General features: G+C 34.1%; 2 protein-coding genes and 1 long non-coding RNA gene across 7 annotated transcripts in view; 2 read left to right on the top strand and 1 right to left on the bottom strand.

Annotated features, from left to right (window-relative positions):
* The window catches only part of LOC126694339 (meiotic recombination protein SPO11-1-like), a 39,419-nt gene continuing 18,790 nt past the window's right edge, over nucleotides 1-20,629 (top strand). Inside the window, exon 1 of the mRNA XM_050390575.1 lies at nucleotides 1-99. Within this exon, the coding sequence (XP_050246532.1) occupies nucleotides 45-99 (55 nt within the window). The 5' untranslated portion in view covers nucleotides 1-44. The remainder of the gene's footprint in view (nucleotides 100-20,629) is intronic.
* Nucleotides 2,658-4,732, top strand: LOC126694336 (meiotic recombination protein SPO11-1-like). 5 transcript variants are annotated; one of them, XM_050390571.1, is made up of 7 exons: nucleotides 2,658-3,275; nucleotides 3,484-3,515; nucleotides 3,636-3,741; nucleotides 3,932-4,052; nucleotides 4,135-4,198; nucleotides 4,288-4,397; nucleotides 4,517-4,732. In XM_050390571.1, the coding sequence occupies exons 3-7, from the start codon at nucleotides 3,739-3,741 to the stop codon at nucleotides 4,540-4,542; spliced, it is 324 nt and encodes a 107-aa protein (XP_050246528.1). In that variant the 5' UTR covers nucleotides 2,658-3,275; nucleotides 3,484-3,515; nucleotides 3,636-3,738; the 3' UTR covers nucleotides 4,543-4,732. The 5 variants fall into 5 exon arrangements, 4 of the variants coding, with proteins under 4 accessions (XP_050246528.1, XP_050246527.1, XP_050246530.1 ...); XM_050390570.1 differs by having other exon boundaries at nucleotides 3,365-3,515; XM_050390573.1 differs by lacking the exon at nucleotides 3,636-3,741.
* On the bottom strand, nucleotides 16,611-19,158 carry LOC126694341 (uncharacterized). The gene is made up of 2 exons (XR_007645739.1): nucleotides 18,245-19,158; nucleotides 16,611-17,010 (listed from the first exon to the last, which is right to left on the bottom strand). It is a non-coding gene; the product is annotated as an uncharacterized LOC126694341 (long non-coding RNA).

Here is a 20,629-nt window from a genome sequence, read left to right as displayed (position 1 = left end):
TCTAAAATTTGAAAAAATCGTATTCACAGTCACAGAAAGAAAAAATGGAGGGAAACCGTGGGAGCTCACAGCGCTGCGATTTGTTACGAAAAATCAGAGGTTAAAAAATTCATTTTCCAATTCAAAAAAACGCATTGAAATACATTTACATTCTTCAATCACACTGTAATCAACAATTCAAATTCTTATAATTTATAGTTCTATGAATTTTCAGAGTTCACTCGGGCAATAGTACAAGATCTGAGCATCGGACGGTCACCGATCATTCTCGTCGATCGGTTCAGAGTTCACTGCACGAATCCTCACGCAAACTGGTTCGTTTGCTTCTCTTTCAATTACATTGATGATCGTATTTAGGTTTCGAAATTTTGATTTGAAGTTCAAAACGGCACCGTTTTGTAGAGTATCTTCCTAGTTTTTGAAAAATTCACACATTTTTAGCTCCTAATTGCGAGTTTTTGTAAAAAAAATCTTGTTCCTTGATTTTTTTTTTTATCCGAAATATGCGTGAAGGAATTGTAGGTTTAGATGAGAATTTGGTTATTACACTTTAGCAAAATAGTAATTATTATTATTATTATTATTAGTGATTGATGATCGTATTTAGGTTTTTGAAAATTGATTCAAATATCAAACACCACTGTTTTGTAGAATTTCTAATTATGGTTAAAATGAGATATGCATGAAGGAATTTGTAGGTTTAGATGAGAATTTGGTTATTGCTCTATGGAAAAATAGTGATTATTATTTTTTGTTGTTTTTAACTTTTTATCAAAATTAATGAATTTTAATAGTAGGCTAATCACAATGCAACTGTTATTTGGCTATGAAGGCTGGTTATAGCAAATAGTATCGGACCTAAGGTTTTAGTTGGAGAAAATAACACATTTAACACTAGGAAGTTGGGACCACAGGCACCACTAGGAAGTTGTGATTACAGCACTGGACACAAGATGGATGCGCCACGTGGCGTTCATCAAATGAACCGGATTTGGCTAGGGTCCAATGCCTTTGCACATTTTGATGTGAGATCAATGGACGTGCCACGTGTCCATCTCTTTATATTCTAGTGTTCATTGAATGCATAGGATTTGGCTTGCATCCAATGCCTTTGTGCAATGGATGGGAGATGGATGCGCCACATGTCCATCTCTTTATATGTGGTGCATCTATTGTTTGTCTATTGCTTGAGATTTGGTTTGGCCTGCATCTAGTGTCTTTGCACATTAGACACAAGATAAACACGCCGCATCTTTTTATATGTCGCACATCTAGTTTGTGACTCTGCTTCACAAGATTTGGCTTGTGAACATGAGATAGACGTGCCATGTGTCCATCTCTTGTATGCGGTGCATCCAGTGCATTGGATGCAAGCCAGACCTTTAAGGTGAGGTAACTAGCGTTTGTCGTTAAATTCATCTAGCATGATTGGGATGTAGTTGAAAATGTTACTATTGTTGTATGCAACTTTGCTGATCCCCAAAATTTTGGTACTGAGGTTTAATTTTTATTGTTGTATGCAGCTGTTGCAGCTCTGTTTTGCCAAATGGGAAGGAAATTCTCACACTTCAAAGGGAAAACCATGTGCATAGGCTTGGTGAGTGGGTTTTGACCTTAACCACTTATGAGAACCTTACAATGAGTCCTCAATTGTATGGAATACTATCCAACTATTGATGAGTTATTGAATTCTATTTCAGATATCCTGCTAAGAGTGCTATTGATTGTTCAGCAACTTCTGCAAGAAAACCGGCATGGGTCCAAGAGAGATATATATTACATGCATCCATCTGTATTTTCAGGTAAATCTGAATTAAGCTTCAGTCCCAATTTCAAATGATATTTCTTTTTATAACTTAAAATTTTAGATCTTGTAATCTTGCGTTTGTGAGATTTATATTCAAGTTTCCCTATTACTGTGATAGGAATCTGAAAAATGCATGTTCAGTGGAACAAATTTGAGTATCTGCCCTTAATTTATACTTTGTGCAATCACTTAAAATATATATATTTATACTTTGTGCAATCACTTTATGTTAAAGAAAGTCACAAGCATCATCATGGGGAGAACTTTATGAGAGATAATTTGATATCTTTGATTGTGCTTAGGTCTCCATTTGTCAACATTGTCAGTTATTTTGAAGGGCATTATTCAGCACTTAGATATTTCGGAGAAATCTGAACTTAAAATTAGATAGTATTTTGTTTTCTTCCATAGATTTCAGTCCTGGTCTGCTTAAATGACATTGCTTTCTTAAATATCTTCTGCTTATTCTGCAATCCAGAACAGTCAGTTGTAGACCGGGCAATCAATGACATATGCATCCTTATGCAATGCAGTTGCCACAATCTAAATGTGGTAGGTGTTTTTCCTTATGCTTTCTTTTTCACCTGAATATTGCTAATTCGTTTTTTGGTTCTGCTGGAGTGTATAAAGCCTTTGTGGTTTAAACCGAACAAATTGGGGGAATGCTTAAAAAATTTCCAAGTGCATGGCTGCACTAGCCTCAAATTTTTGTAAAACCTCTGTCACTTTGTTGTCAGTTACAAGGAACTTACACTTATTGGGACATTTATATCTTGTCTCTTTTGGCAGGTTTCTGTAGGCAATGGATAGGTATTTGAGATCACACTCAGTCCTTTTAAGATAAGTAGACAATCATAATTTTTTTGTCTGAATTCTCTTTCTAAGATCGTACTCAAAAGTGTTGTTTGTCAATAGCATATATGTGTTACTGGGTGAATTTATCATATCTTTCCATGTCATAGGATTATTATAGCCACTCATGTCATAGGATTTTTATAGCCACTGAAATGTAATATACGTTTAATTGAATGATTATCAACATGAGTAGTTTATAAATTTTTGGATATATGGCATTCATTAGGCATAGCCAATAATTTCTATATGCCGAACTAATTATTTCCAGTGATCATAAAATTTTCAGATCTACCGATTCTACCCTCAGTTTATGTACCATTGGACTCCAACAAGGCAGACCTTTCTTCAAGTAAAAAATAAAAATAAAATAAAATAAAAAAATAATAATAATAATAATAAGGAATCCAATTACTAAGATAATATGCAGGACAATTTAGACCAATCTATATTTATAATTGATGCAGGCATTGGCAATAAGATTTTTTTTTTTTTTTCCTATGCATTAGGTGCAAGGATTTTTTATTGTATAGTAGATCATTGAAATTTTCCTAATTCTTGCATGTAGACATCATTAGTGTTGCTGACTACATTCTAGTTGTGGAGAAGGAATCAGGTAAGCAATTATACTGGTAATACTTATAGGAAGCGCAACTTCTAAGTTCTAACATTCTTCCTTTTGACTAAATTATTAATGATGTGCAGTATTTGAGCGATTAGCTAATGACCACTTCTGCAATGCAAAACGTTGCATTGTCATCACTGTAAGCTCTTCCTTAAGTCATTAGGCATTTCAAAATCCTTTTTGACCATTTTTTCCACAGGGAAGAGGCTATCCAGATATCCCCACCAGAAGGTGAAAACTTTCACTTTTATTTTACAATGTTTCTCATCATATTGCCATATATATCACTTATCATTTTGTTTTCATGTATCTATTTGGGATTTCTGTGAATATATGCATTTGTACCAATAGGTTTTTGCGGCTGCTCATTGAAAAGTTGTGTCTACCTACCTATTGTTTGGTCGATTGTGATCCATATGGCTTCGACATTCTGACCACATATCGGTTTGGTTCAATGGTTAGGTTTATTAAATTGTTAATGATATTGTTGTTTATTTATCATCCACTTGAGCAAGCTAAACAACATATATACTGGCAGCTAGGAGTCTAGGACCGTGTATATGAAACTCTAAGAACCATGTAAATTTCCAATTTTTTTGAAAAGTTGACAAGTATTTTTTTTTTCTCTTACGCTTCTATTTTGTTAGCAAATGGCCTATGATGCAAAGCAACTGCGTTGCCCAGAGGTATGCTGGCTTGGAGTTTTTCCTTCGGATTCTGAGAAATACTGTCTTCCACAGCAATGTTTCCTTCCTCTGACAGCAGAAGGTGAGAGATGATACTTGTAATGTTTCAGATTGGCTTTCTTATGTTCGTAGTCTTCTGCCAAGGTTCTTGATATTCCTGCCAGACAAGAAGAAAGCTGAAGCTATGCTAAATAGATGCTACCTGCAAAGAGAAGTCCCAAGATGGAGGTAAAATTCTGTGAAATAACCTGTCATTCTTCTGTTATCCTTGTTTGCCTGGACTACACAGATTCTGAAGTTTTACTTTATCTTGAAAGGTTGGAACTAGAGTTGATGCTGCAAAAAGGGGTGAAATTTGAGATTGAAGCATTGTCTGTGCATTCACTATCCTTTTTGTCAAAAGAGTACATAACATCTAAGATTCAAGGTGGAGTGCACATTTAACTCGTCTGAAATTTTCAGTGTACCTGCTACCATCTGGGAGAACATTTATATGATATCTGCAAGATTTAAAAGTTAACATAATCTTTAAACAATGTTTTATAGGTATAGGAAGAAGTCTAGTCAAATAGAGCCCAAGTACTCTCTTTTGGATCCAAGAAACAGCCCTTAGAGATCTTTTTTCCTTTTGGAAGATACAAGAGCAAAACACAACCTATTGATATTGGAAGAGCCAAAAGAGTTACAATGTATCATTTCTGGGTCCAATGAAATTCTTAGGTATAGGAAGAAGTCTTATCAAATAGAGATTTCTTCTCACAACCATGAACCATCTTTTAATTGTTAATACGATATATAAGAATCAGTACGAAAAATAGTACTACGCTCTTGATCGTGAAATATCAATTACTTGTTGAACCCTATGAATTGAAAATAAGATGCTCCAAATTTGAGAGTCCAAAAGTTTTATAATACGTTCTTGATGGGGAAAAATGTGAATGAAAGATCCCATTCATAGTTTTGGAGCATCATTTAATAACAGTCAAGTAAATTACCAACAACCTTCAAAGGAGAAAAAAAGAAAAAGAAAAAAAGGATTTTAGAAAGGGTTTGGATGTGGCAAACAGAAATCATTACTTGAGTAAAGCATCGAAAACCTTCAAAAGTTTATGCTAGTAGGCTGCCTGATTTTTTTTTTAATCATTCAAGAATTGGGGGTGGAGGATTTAATGTTGGTTCTCTGTTGAAACATCATGAGGTGCTAATTAGTTTGAGTTATAAGACTCTTCACAGTTTGCTGATTTAAATCAATCAAATAATGTGATCGGCCTTTGGTTTAAACCAACTGGCTGGGTTCTTTTAATCTTGTTTATCCAATCTAAAAATGGAATAAGGAATGGATAAAAAAAAAAGGAAAAAAAAAAAAAAGAAGCAATGGATTTCTTTTTATCTTTTTTGTGAAAAACATTATTGATTTTCATATGGATACCATTTACATGTTGCTTGGCCATGTCAAAAATATTGGATTTCAATATTTTTTTTAATAAAATAAAATAAAAATGCCACAGTGATCACCTTCTGTGGGTGAAAGGGTGATCTAAGACCCTTTTTTTTTTCATTAGAAGGACCAAATTCTTGAATTTCTGGGCGACTGGGCTTTAGGAAGGCCTGCTGTGTTTTTTAAAATCTACAGCCCTCACAAACAGCCTGGATATGGGCTTTTTGTCCTAGGAAATTCAAGCTTATTCCAATTAGGCCCAATTGTCTTCTTGAATGTTTTAGAAACACACAGCGAAAAGCAGAAAATCAAAGTCCATTTACAAAATTTGACATTATACAATTATTATTATTATTATTATTTTTTTTTTGGATAAATCACAGTATACTATAATTCACCATCAAGGACGAATGTTATATGAAACCTAACAAGTCGGTAGATTAAAAACAAGAATCACACAACCACATCATGACTAGATAAGTCTCCACCCATTTGGGATTAATGGTCCACGTATCACAGCCAGCATCACAGCTGATTTGGCTAATAGAGGCAAGGAATGATACAATAAAACGGTAAATAATAATAATTTTGGGGGGAAAATAAAGTAAAGAAGATTCTTTTGACTTGATGTAAAAGTCTACACTTACGAGTTTATTCACAAGAACATTATTGTGTTTGAATTTTGGTTATTTAGTAGTCGATTCTAACCTTGACTTGAGCTTGGCTCATTTGCTAAATAAACAAACAAAATCAAGTTTTTTTTTTCATAAACTAAATCCACTACAAGCAATATGAAAAATCACCTTAGTGCATTCTTCAATTTACTCAACTAGGATCCAATTAGCTTAAGCCTAACTAAACATTACGTTAAGAAAATGAAAAAATCCCTCTTTACTTTAAGAGAATAAGAATAGAAGTGCGGATAATAGGGTACGAAGAGGTCAACACAATTATTGTTAGGCATAGGTGCTCATAAACATATCTAGTTCCTAGTGGGCTTTCAAACTACAATCAAGTTTTAGTTTCAAAATTTAAATATGGTTATGGACAGTTAATAGAAAAATTAGGTCAAAATTAATTCAGGAAAATGGGCATTTGCCCTTAATTTATAAATTATGTAGCAAAATGTCTCTATTTTGAAACTCATTTTAACAAACTCGAGTCACAGGTGGAACTCGACATTAGTAATGTCGAGTTCTATGCATACTTCCCCCTCTCACATGAATTGTAGGTCTCACCATAAATTTAATTAATGAGACCCACAGTTATGTGAAAGGATATAGTACACACTTATGGTACTCTGAGAGTACCCAATAATTTTCCTCACATTAGCCCTTCAAAGCCAATCCATACTGTGTGTTGACTTTGGAGGGCCCCACTGGTTTCTATAGTATTAGCTTTTATTTATTTATTTTATGGTCCTATATTTTGGTCATGTTTTTAATTTGGTCCTCAATTTTTTATAACTTCATTCTTTTTTTCTTATATTTTTAAACTTACTGATATTTTGATCCCGACATCATCTCACTTACAAAAAAAAAAAAAAAAAGTTATTTCAAACTAGTAGTGCATTCCATTTATTACTTAAGCATTTTTTGTAAATAAGTCCATTTACTACTTAGACATTCTTTGTAAATGAGATGATAATAGGGACCAAAAGGACAACAAGTTTAAAAATATAGAGATCAAAATAAAGTTATAAAAACTTAAAGACCAAATTATAAATATGACCAAAATATAGAAAGCAAAAAGTATTGTTGTCAAACTAGGTTTTTTTTTTTTTTTTTTTTGGTTGCCTCAACATTTTTTGAAAATAATCCATCTTTTAGCTTTTTGTAACAAATTTAACATAAAAATTACCAAATACCATATGTTTTGATAAACACAATTTGAAAAAAAAAAATGCTACCTCCATAACACACTCTAAATATAATGGATTTATGCAAACTTAAAATAAATAAAAAATGGAAAACAAATACATGTGATGCACACAAATTTTATGTGGATTGACCTTAGATCTACGTTCACAAGTGGTGTCGAGGAAAAAGTTTAACTAAAAAAATGGAATGACAACCCTCATGACATTTAAATCCCAAATGCACTCAATGAACTCTCTCTCTCTCTCTCTCTCTCTCTCTCTCTCTCTCTCTCTCTCTCTCTCTCTCTCTCTCTCTCTCTCTCACAAAAGCAAAAGCTAAAATAATTCTTGTTTTCTCTAAACAAAATTTTGGACCTATACTCTATTAGAAATATAAACATATGGAGGAATATACATATATATTTGAATTCTCAAAATATTAATCCAATATATTTCTAAAAAAAAGAACATTAAAATCAAATAATATAGTTATAGATTAGTTTATCATCCCTAAGAGCACTTACATCAATGGGTGCAAAATTGTACAAAATAGAAAAAGATGCAAAATTTACATAATATTTCCTAAATCCGCTCTGCATCAGTCTGGCTATAGTTGTGTAAATATACACATTTGTTATAGTAACCGTGCATATTTGCATGGTTCCTGTAGATGTGTATATTACTATTTTATTAATTTTTTCTCTCACCCTTGCTCTCATCAGTCTCTCTTCCCTCACATACTCTCAACACCGCCTAACCACCACTCAATCACCACCACCACAACCCATGATATTCCACTCACAAAATCAACCAAAAACAAAGGAAAATCAATCCAAACCTAAAATCAAACCTTCAATGGAAAACTCAACAACTTAGAACCCAAAATCAAACTTTCAACAAAAAACTCATCAACCCAAACCCAAACTCAAATCAAAGCCACCATCACCACTGCCATGAATGTAATAATCATTTTGAAATACCTCTATCTCTAGCTATCTCTCTCTTTCTCTTGGACTAAGGGTCTGTTTGGGATTCGCTTATTTAAGATTTTTGAAAATGTTGTAGTAGCATTTCTCAATTTTATTTTATTTTTCCTTATCTCTCATACGTTTCTTGTTTTCTTTTCTTTTCTCTCTTATTTTCCTCCTCACACGTATCCCCACTTCTCCTCTTTATCTTCATTTTTGCTTTTAATTTTCTACCTCTTCATCTACCTCTATCTCTAGCTATCTCTCTCTTTCTTTTGGACTAAAGGTTTGTTTGGGATTTGCTTATTTTGCTGAAATTGAAAACTTTTTGCTAAAAGTACTATAAATAAAGATAAAATTTAGCTGAAATAATACAGTGAGACCCATGAATAGTACAAAAAAGTGTACTGGAACTCATGAATAGTAACAAAAAGAAGCTGAATAGTAAAATAAGTTGGCAAAAATAATTTTTACCAAACACACACTAAAAACACTAAAACATTTCATTCATCTTCTCATCACACAGAAGGGTAATCACCACTGTGCTTCACCAAGGGAGAGAGAAATAGTCTTCGTCCTCCATTGCCTACTTTGCCTCCACCACTTGTCATCATCCTCTCGCTAACCTCATACAGCCTAGATGGGTCAATTTTTTATTTTTTTTTTAATATTTGTTCTAACTTCATTAGTTTTATGAGAAAGATTGTGTTCTGTGATTCAATTGCATTTTGCATTTTGCTCTGATTGTGTTTTGGTATCTTTTTAGCCTTTGAGGTTGAAATAAATGCTAAAATTTTAAATTACTGTGCTAAATTTTTTTATTTAGATTTATTCGAGTGTAGATTATTTTTAGTGAGAAAAATGTTTAGAGTTGCTATAGTAATCGCTACAGTACTCTCTTCTTCAAGAGAGCTACTATAGTAACTCTAAAAAAAAATTTGAAAAAGTTTGTATTTTAAAGAGACTGTTAGAGCTGATTTTTTTGGTGTGCATTCCAAAAAATGACTTTGGCTATTCTATTAAAGATGCTCTTAAAGAGATAAAACTTGGTGAAAATAAATATGTTGGCTCTTAGAGTAGATCGAGTTCATATCTAATATATATTTATTAGATAAAATTTAGTTACAAAACTGATTGTAGTTTTAGACTACAATCTTTCTCAATAAAATAAATATTATTACAAATTTTGAAAATCTAATCGTTGAATTGCATGTTCTTTACGTTTTTAATAAATATGTCAAATTTTGTATCAATAGGATATTATTTACAAGATGATCTATAATCTTATATTTTATGCATAATTTTAAACTACAAACAATTGCAATTTAAACAATTTACTAATGACATAGCTATTAATCTTTAATTTTCTAGAAAATTTGCAAGTATGAAGTATATAAAAAGAAGATGTAATCCAGTTGTAAATTTGTCAAAATTCACTTCCACTAAAAATATATTAGGTAAAGTTAAAACGTAAAGTGATAACCAATTTTGTATTTAAGCTTTATTCATATTTATTTAGTTAAAATTGTAAATCCAAACATAAAAGCTGCCAAAAGAGGTAATTATTAAATACTCTCGATCCTTTTTCTCACATAATTATAAGTCCCATTAATTAAATTTAAAGTGAAATTCAAAATTCATACAAAAAAGAGAAATACATATTTACGACACTCTCAAAATATTTAATAATTTTTTCAAATGTGACAAGCAAAAGCTGCACTTTCCTTTTGAAATTCCCAAAAAATAATAATGATAATGCGAGGAATTCAGCTGCACTTGCACTTTATAAAATAAAAAATAAAAAAAGGAGAGAGATGCGTGGAATGTAGATGACAAATTTAAAATCACCGACTAATGTGAAGCCGTGGGGCCCACCCGAGTCAACACACGGTATGGGCCTTGATCGGCTAATGTGAAAAGCAAAACCTGTACTTTCTTTTTTGAAATTCCGAAAAAGGCTAAAGAGGAGGAAAGCTCCACTTTACTTTTTCTTTACTTTCGATGAAACATCCCTCCTCAAATGAAATGAATTTACAATAAAAATGCCCTCATTGTCATACAGCCGAGCCTCCATCCCTCGCTAGCAGATTAGTAGAGCAGAAACAAAAGAGAGCAAGGAAGGACGTTCCACATTCAAGAAATTATGCGCTGGAGTTGGTTCACCGATCATTTCTTTAATAAAAGAAAGCAAAGAGAGAGAGCGTTTTATGAGAATGGAAGCAAGTTACTTGAGAAGCTGATTGCCTCTTGCAATGCCAAGCCTATTCCCATCCGTACCTTCTCCCTTCAACAGCTCCGCCAATCAACCAACAACTTTTCTTCTGAACATCTGGCATATTATCTGGTCGGTTGGTACAAGGGTTCTCTTGAAGGACGAATTGTTCTCATTAAGCGTTTACATGGTTCGCCCGATTTAGTCATCAATGATTTAGTGATTTCTGCACAAATGAGTGGTCACAGCAATGTATTAAAGCCCATAGGCTGTTGTCTCCACACTCCATCTCCCATTCTGGTGTTTGAATTTGCCGCCAATGGTTTCCTTTCTGATCGAATTTTTGTCTCCCGTGTTACTGAACTACAACATGAGCCGATGGAGTGGGAGAGAAGGTTAAAGATTGCAAGGCAGATTGCTCATGCTCTTTCTTATCTCCATACTGCCTTCCCTAGACCTGTCATCCACATGTGGATCTCCATGCGCTGTATCTTATTAGATGAAAATGATGTTCCCAAATTGACCGGCTTTCATTTTTCTGTATCAATTCCCGAAGGTGAAGCTGACGTGGAAGGTTTTGGTGGCATTCGATATTTAGGTTTCTGCGCCCCCGAGTTTAAAGCAACAGGCAAGGTAACTGAGAAAGCTGATGTATATGATTTTGGTCGGTTTCTTCTAGAACTTTTAACTGGAGAGGATTCTTTTAAAATATCCCGATTGACAATTGGTAAAGATTCTAGTTTAGTAGCATACATACATAACAGTGCTCAAGGTAGTTGCATAAACGAGATTGTGGACCCTGCAATCTTGGCTGAAGGAGGTGCTAGTTTACAGTACCAATTACAGGCTGTGGCAGACCTTGGCTTGACATGCACAGAGGAAGATCCACAAAGAAGGCCAACTATGGTTGATGTCACCAAACAACTCAGGCGAATTGAGAGGTTCGTTCCATCACTAATTATTTTCTCACTTGATTTCATCCAATCATATGTTATACATAAACAGATTCACATTATTGCATATCCAAATGATTTAGGCATGACAACAAACAAAATTTACTCACTTGATTTTCAAACAAATGGCCATGGATGGAATTTAGAAAAGTTAAAAAAGCTAATTTGATGGAGAGCCATTTAATGACATTATTAAATCCCCATTGCTACTAAGAAGCAGGCCTAATAAACTGGTATGCATCTTAAGTAATAAAGGAGAATTCTCTATGAGATCAGCTAATGGTATTTCACAATCACACAGGTTCACACAAACGGGTGAAGTGCTTGGGGGAAATTTGCAAAATTTAAAGCTTCTTGAGAGTGTTGAAGAGCATGCTTCTGCATCATTGAAAAGGAATGCTTCTAGTGATGAAATCCAAGCAGTGAACGAAGCCTCTGAAAGGCCTCTTGAAGTTTAATTGTGATGCAACTGAATGATGACAGAGCTTCTATGGCAGTTTTAACCTGTCATTGGGAAGGTAAATTAAAAGTTTGTTGGGTCATGAAAATTCTGTGGGTTTCACCAATAGCAGTAGTAGTTCAGGCTATTTTTTTGGAGCATTTACATTCTAAAGAGATGAAATTTCAGAAAGATATCATTATGGCAGACCCTTTAGGTATGTATTGATGCTATAAGAACTGGAGGATAGGTTGTTATTGGCAAAGGAGTTTGATAATTGTTCTTTTTTTTGAATAAAAGGAATGCAAACTAAGTAGTTCATGGTCTTAGTAACTGGCTATGTATAGTGGCTTGTTGAGGGAAAAAAAGACTTTTGCATTGTTTAGTTGGTTTGTAAATTTTCTTTTTCCAGAATATATATGATTTCTCAATTTATTTGGCAAACCTTTTTCTTTTTGCAAAATAGTCTTAAATTTTAATCAATCATGTGAATTTGGGTTGAAAATTCATTAAATAACTTATTGATCTTCTAATTGGTATAATTGCAGTCAACACCTTCCCTTTGAATGAGATAAATATTGTTGTCCTAAAAAGTATGAAACAAAAATGTCATTATCCTAACAGAGATGTGCTTAATCCTTCTCTACTTTTACTGCTCCAGTTCATTGTTATCCTCTTAAATTCAAAAGTCACCTTCTGATGGAACTGTGCTGTAGAAATATGGTTGCATAGGGCTGCTTGAACTTTGTACAGTAGTGGAGAGATATATCAAAGAAAAAACTCTAGGTCACGCACTCACACTAACTCATTTGATGTGCAAAAACTCTAATCCAATTGCCTTGGGTATCAATCTATGCTAAGACAGATAGTTGGCATTGTAAAACATATCCAGATGCCTTATCCCACAATCACAAAGGATAGTCACAATAGAACCAATACAGTTAACCAAAAAGGCAAGTGTTGTTGGTGCAAACACTAGGCCCCTTGATGATGGAGGATTGAGAATAGGATATATTTTATTTGAATTTTATTTGGTTTGAATGCTGATTTTATTTCTGAATTATATTTAATTGACTGTTTTGTTTCTTTCCTTCTTGATTCTAGCTTTGGAGGTCCTACTTCAAAAGGCTCCAAAAAAAAAAAGGCAAAACATTGTGGTATGGTGAATTTGATAATAGATAATGTTGAATTGAAATTTTTCTCTAACTTGGTGGTGATTTCAAGCAACCTTAAGTGGTGAAGCCCTAGGTTTGTTATGCTCTTTATAAATCCCTAGACAAGTTTACAAACCTTGTACTGCATCAAATATGGTAGCAAAGCAAAAATTTGATCCATGTACTGAAATTCACAACCCAAAATGACCACAACTGTATGCAGCTTTTGAAACCAACCTCATCAAAGCATTCAAACACTACCACCCTCCTCAGTCAATCATACCAATCCACAATAGGATCTCAACTAAAACACTTTCGCCAAGTCCAAATCAAGTTGTATTGGTCCTTGCCTTGACATGTACTGAGGAAGATATAGAGAAAATGCTAACAGTGATAGATGTTACCAAAGATTTGGGGCAGATTGAGAGGCTTGTTCCACGGTTGATTATTTCTCATTTGGTTCATCAAAGTACCTTTCCAACTAGAATAGCCTCTTATTTAAGCATTGAAAATTCAAATTTTACCATGAAATCAAGTTTCCAAAAACACAATTTCTATGTAAAATGCGTTTATACTGAAGTTGTGTTTTCAATTTAGTTTGGCAATCCCTGTTTTCTTTACAAAATAGTCTTAAATTTTAATCATTCATGTGAATTTGGGTCGAAAATTCATTAAATAACTTATTGCCTCACAATTGATCGTCTAACTGAAATAATTGCAGTTAACATCTTCCCTTTGAATGAGATAAATATTGTTGTCTTGAAAAGTATGAAACAAAAATGTCATTATCCTTACAAACAGAGATGTGCTTAGTCCTTCTCTTGTGTTACTACTCCAGTTCATTGTTATCCTCTTAAATTCAGAAGGCACACCTTTTGAGGGAACTTTTCTGGGGAAATATAGCTGCATAGGGCTGCTTGAACATTGGATAGAAGGGGAGAGAAACAGCCAAGTCAAGACTCTAGGTCACACTAACTCATTTGATGCCCAAAAACTCTAATCCAATTACCTTGGGTATCAATCTAAAAACTGAGACAGATATTTGGCATTGTAATACATATACAGATGTCTCATCCCACTATCACAAAGGATAGTCACAAACAATAGCATGAACACACACACACACACACAAAGACAAAAAGAGTTTTGTTGGTGTGGACATTAGGCCTCTGGATGATGGAGGATCAAGGATGGACATTAAGAGCCACAATAACGAGTTTTATTTTTGAATTATTATGTGTTTGTGGTTATAATAATATTATCAATGTTGAAGAATTATGCTTGCTTTCGCTAGTTGCTTAATAACAATGGAAATTTTGGTTGGTATGTTCATTTAGTCATGCAATGCATTGAGTCCTTTGTCTTGTGACTGTTGTCCTTTAAAATGATTTGCATTTGATGTATAATAGGAGAGTGAGACCAGTTAATAATAAACAACATATTCACATTATTGCATATCCAAATATTTTAGGCACGCCAACAGGTTGATTTCAAGTCTTCCTAGTTCACAATGGCTCAAAAGTTAAGAGATTAAAAGGAAGAACTTGGTTGATTTTCAAAAAATTTTCTTGTCTGTAATAGCTCAAAAGTTAGAGATTAGAAGGCAAAGCCAAGGAAGATGAGGAGCATTCATTGTTAATATCCTTCTACAATGATGCCCTAAGAGTCTTATTCACAGTAAAATTAACTAACTACTCAAATTTGTCTGATACGACCCCATCCACGGCCGCGTGCCGATCCTCTTTTCCCTTGAGGGGCTATGGTTAGATCTAAGGATTTTCAGAAATAAAATAGTAGACAAGAGGAAATTTATGGTTATACTTCGAGGGATAACCGAGACCTCCTTAACAAGCAAAGCTTGATTTTTACTAAAATATTCTCCTCCCTCATTATTAATCATAATAGGCCTTATATAGGCTTACAACTGAACGTAAAAAACAAATCCAACACCTAAACGATAGAAACAATTCCTACAATCTAGCCTACTAATTTGATAAGGATAAAGGCAATTGTTATCCCAATAAATAACAAATACTTGAAATATTAGATAACAATCAATAGCTAAGATAAAGATAAACTCCTAAGCAAATTCAAAAGCAAGAACCAAATCTGATATGGCAGCTGGTACGTAACACAATCTGATATGGCAGCTGGTACGTAACACTCCCTTCCCCTTAAAATCATCCCGTGTCCTCAAGGGATCCTTCTCCATGCTCATCCGGCCAACCCACCTCAATAAAAAATAGCTTCTTACATTGATGTCCTGGTGCAAATTTTTCATCACAATTAAAGCACAAGCCCTTGTCTCGCCTCTCTTTGAGTTCAGTAGGTGTAAGTTTCTTGATAGTCTTAGTAGTAGGACTCACTTTGCTAAGAGATAGAGGCAAAAGCTCTTCATTTTCTTTAGATGGAGGTTGTTGATGTTGAAGTTGGGACTTGGCTTCATAGAGGCGAGCTAAGCCCACTGCAGCAGATAAGGAAGCTGGTTTAAGGGCTTGAACATCAATTCGTAGATGTTCTTTAAGGCCACTAATGAAGCAACCCACTTGTTGTGCTGGTGGTAATTTTCCTACTCTGCTAAGCAATCTTTCAAATTGGCTTTGATACTCTCTCACAGATCCCATTTGCCTAAGCTTCGTTAGATCACCAAAGAAGTCATCAAACTCTGTTGGGCCATAACGTGTGTACAAGCCTTCTTTGAGGAGAGGCCAAGTGATCACTCTCTCTTCTTCCTTTAGTAATTGATACCATAATTGTGCTTCCCCCTCCAAATGGTAGGCAGCCAATGAAATTTTTTCTTCCTCAGCAATATTTTGGAATTCAAAAAATTGCTCTGCACGGCAGATCCAACTAGTTGGATCTTCATTTCCGTTGAAGCGTGGGAAATCTAGTTTTGTCACCCTTGGAATGACAGCACCATGTGAGCCGGATGGTCCAGAGTTGAATCTACCTGAAGACCTTTCCCCCTCACCATGCTTGTGAGAACTCTCACTACTATGATTACTCGAAAGGTTGTCAAAACGAGTATGCAGTGCAGCAAGCATTTCCTGTATCTCCTTCATCATCTTCTGTTGTTCCGAAACCATGGAAGTCAAGTTGTTAACCTCACCTTCCAATCTGTCCACACGATCCTCAGCCATAACCTGCTCTGATACCAATTTGATACGACCCCCTCCATGGCCGCGTGCCGATCCTCTTTTCCCTTGAGGGGCTATGGTTAGATCTAAGGATTTTCAGAAATAAAACAGTAGACAAGAGGAAATTTATGGTTATACTTCGAGGGATAACCGAGACCTCCTTAACAAGCAAAGCTTGATTTTTACTAAAATATTCTCCTCCCTCATTATTAATCATAATAGGCCTTATATAGGCTTACAACTGAACGTATAAAACAAATCCAACACCTAAACGATAGAAACAATTCCTACAATCTAGCCTACTAATTTGATAAGGATAAAGGCAATTGTTATCCCAATAAATAACAAATACTTGAAATATTAGATAACAATCAATAGCTAAGATAAAGATAAACTCCTAAGCAAATTCAAAAGTAAGAACCAAATCTGATATGGCAGCTGGTACGTAACACAATCTGATATGGCAGCTGGTACGTAACACTGTCAGGCAAACGTATTTCTTCTTGACATTACTGTAGACCATAATAATTGCTATAATAGAATTAATTCATTCAACTTCACTTGATAAAATGATTTCAATCATCCTTGTACACAGCTTTGAATCAATACCTAAGTTTGTCTAGCTGCTATCAAATGGTCCATGGTGTATATTTTCCCTCACTAGTCAATAATGTAAACGTTGGAGATCATTGCAGGAATATTAGAAAGTCATTGGTCACAGAACTCTGCTCATTGGAAACACATTCCAAATATAAATTCCCAATCGTGGTATTATCAGGGATCACCACAAGGCATTTGCATCAATAGGGACATGAGCAACTGTAGCAAGCACTCCCCTCAGTAACAACTTCAACTCGAGCTAGCTTCCCAGATACCAAAGCCTGCATAGAGCCACAAATTGAAATGCTAAGAAAATAAAATCAACCCTAATCATCAACAAACACAACATCCTATACTAAACATGAATTTCCAAACTTAGCATCACTTTCTTTACTATACGACAAGGCACCAGTATCGCTAGCTATTTGTTACTTTAGAGAGCCTTAATTCATATTTAGCATTATTCCATTATTGACAATGCAAAGCATCACTTCATTTATTTAAGAGGGGGAAAAAAAAGCATAAAAAATAACAATTTAAGTTTTTTCATTAGCAAAGTATTGTTCATGGAGATGGGTGTAATATTCATCCTTCTCACAGGCCATTCCTGATTAATTGACATGTAATTGCCACATTCTATTTTATCCTATAACCATATTGTTCATGGTTTGTTTGATATTAAAAATAAATAAATGTTAACCATTTCATAGTTCCAAAGTACCTGCAAAACATAACCAAGTAAAAAGCAGCATAAGGTACAAAGAATGAATACACATCAGCAAGTAAATTAGAAAATCAACAACGGCAATTTCTGGCTGCTCACTAATTAAAGAAAGCAATAGGTGAGACTCATTTTTACTGGATCATAAAATTAACTGTAAAAGCCAATTTCTTGATTTGTAACCAGATTCAGTTGACTGATTCCAAGCTGAAATGTGACGAAGTACAGATCATGAACCAGGAATTTAAGATATTTGTTCACACTCCAAAGATATATCAAAGTATCCATTTCCAAATCTCGGAATGGTTTTTAGTGAGCAACATTCTTCACGAAATTACATCTATTGCACATAAATCAAATGGATTTAAAACGAATCTAATAACAATCAATCTGGTTGTCAACTGCAAGAATTATGAAGAAACTGCCCCAAGAATTCTTTGCAGTTCAGTTTCACATCTACGTTGTCACTAAGAAGGAGATAAATTAAATTCTGCTAAATAAGCCAAAGCCTCTGAGTTACTGCTGCAAACCGTCCATAGATTCAATCTCTCCTTGGACAATGTACCACAGTCATAGTTCACTAAAGGAAGGGAACATGAAGCTCTGACCCTATCCGTTCCAGTTGAATGAATGCTAATATCTTAACTTCAAAACCTCATCTAGAGTACCAATACAAACGGGAAGAGCAACTACAATCAGTTCTATCAGAAAAATTCCTCCTGCACTATTAAAAAGCAATTCATGCAAGTGAAAAGTATCAAAATCTGGTGATATAGCAGCAACGATAGTATTACCTGCAAGTAAGGTAAGTTTCTGAAGCTTGATACGGATGAAAATTTGAGGCTGTCCATTCACCAGCTTCTTTGCCAATCTTAAATCCACCCACTGGTTTTCATGCTTGTAAAGCATCTTTAGTTGTAGCATCCATTAGCCCAGAACCAACCCACTCCATGAAGTGCAATCGAAAAGATTCAGAGTCTGCTCCATGGACGGTGTAAGATCATAAGAAAAGGCTATGCACAGTCAATGGGAAAAGCATGTTTCCAACATGAACTTGCCTCTCTTCTCAACTCTAGTGCTTGCAGATAATGACGATGACCAGGTCACATCCTTGAAGAATGCAAATACACGACTCCACCCCCAAGCTAGTGTAAGAGTTCATAACGTTGTTCTCTCTTTTCTTTCCTGTCAAACAATAAAACCAAACTCCCTACTGAACCTTATTGCACATTCAACAAAATCGCAAAGCATTTCATAAATTCACAATATTCATAAATTTTCTTAGTGCGTGACACTCTTGGAACAACCAATAAGAATTTCTAAATCCTGGCATTAGAATCCATAAATTTCATAGTCCACTTACAAGTCTATACTCCACCCACTGGTTTTCCCACTTGTAAAGCAACTTTTTTTTTTTTTTTTTTGGGTTGAATGTAAAGCAACTTTAGTAGCTGCATCCATTAACCCCGGACCAACCCCACTCCATGAAATGCAATCCAAAAGATTCGCAATCTGCTCCATGGTTGGTGGAATAGAGACAGAGCTGCGAGTTTGACTGAGAGGGGGGCGAAGTATAAACACCAAAAAAAATCATGAAAATCCAAATATGTATCCATTTAGTATTAACAAACTATTTACAAATAAAATGACACAAAATAGTTGTTTCTTAATACATTACAATACAATTATCTATTAAAAGAGAACTCAACATTCATTTAAATCTCATAAATCATCAATAATAAAATTCATACTAAATGTCAGAATAATTTCCCTTTCATTGTATAAAATCAAAGAGTGTGAAAAACTCATTTTCCAAATTTTAATGACAAATGACAAATAAACAAATAATTGAACAAATAAAAAGAGGCACATACACAGAAAACACGTGCTATGCACACAACACAACATTGCTCTACAATTCACACAACACCATGATCAACTAATTTGATCAATTTTCAATTTTCAGCAACTAATCATTCGAAGAATCAGACCAACTCCACTTTAAAAGGCACCAACTTTTATCCAAAACAATAAAAGCATACTACTGGCAAAATTTGGTAAATAGTACATTTTTAGGAAAAAATACGGTGACTAGCTTGCGTTTGAACCTATTTAATTAGTTAGACTATTTTTGGAACTAGAATTTGGCAAACTCGAGTTCTAACCCAAAATCGACTTTACTACACCCAAGGTCCGACCAATATAAGTCTAACGTGGAATAAATAAATAAAATAAAATAAAAAGACCATGTGGAACTCAAGTTTATCAAACTCGAGTTCCAGCCCGTTAAAAAAAATTTACCTAGATGGAACTCAAGTTTGCTAAATTCAAGTTCCATGACATAAAATTTACCAGCGTGGAACTCGAGTTCTTTTTTGAATGGAACTTGAGTATAGTAAACTTGAGTTCCAATTAATTTCACACCTACCCCATCTGTCTCTGTTTTTAACTCACAAATCACTTAGAATTCTCACAGATGCAAACTCTCACAGATAGTGCCTGTCCCAACTCTCTCCCACGCCCAAAACCCTTTTGGTTTACTTCATAGCCAACAACTTTCATTTATCATTCTACAAAATTAAAAGCTTCCTTCTTCTTCAATTGTAGGTAAATATTTGAACCTTTTAATTTTTAATTTTTTTTTTGGTTAAACCTGGTTAATATAAGTTTTCATTTGGTAGATATATATACACATACCACTTTTATTGTGTTTATGAGTAATGTGTTGTTTGTAATTGTAATGTTTTATTTATTTATTTTTTGTATTTGTAATTGGTTGTTATTTGTTCTTTGCAATATGTAATGGGGTTTTCTTTGTAATGGGTTGTTATTTGTAATGTGTATGGGTAACATGTTATTATTTGCAATGTGTTGTTATTTGTAATGGGTTGTTATTTGTAAGGTTTAACGAGTTTTAATTTTTAAAGGTTAGTGACCATATAAAAATTGCTTGAATTTAAAAATTCAAATATTTATATTTACTTGGAGACAATGTTTTATATTTGCTTGATTAATCATACAATGCTATCTTTAATAAAAATTTGCTTGGAAATTTCAAAAATATTATCTCCAATGTTATATTTGTTGGACCATACAATGTTATTTTTACTTGGTTAACCATACAGTATTATATTTTATATTTGCTTGGAAATAATAAAATTTCAATTGTTTATAATTTT

Source organism: Quercus robur, chromosome 8 (genome assembly GCF_932294415.1).
Source record: "Quercus robur chromosome 8, dhQueRobu3.1, whole genome shotgun sequence".
NCBI classification, from domain to species: Eukaryota; Viridiplantae; Streptophyta; class Magnoliopsida; order Fagales; family Fagaceae; genus Quercus; species Quercus robur.
The sequence above is the reverse complement of the archived record's forward strand: the minus strand, read 5'-3'. Positions and strand labels throughout refer to the sequence as shown.

Bases quoted from the DNA above. Each gene is read 5' to 3' on its own strand.
- LOC126694336 (XM_050390571.1), top strand. The intron at 4,053-4,134 runs GTGAGAGATGAT...TATTCCTGCCAG, and splicing joins CCTTCCTCTGACAGCAGAAG to ACAAGAAGAAAGCTGAAGCT. The intron at 4,398-4,516 runs GTGGAGTGCACA...AATGTTTTATAG, and splicing joins CATAACATCTAAGATTCAAG to GTATAGGAAGAAGTCTAGTC.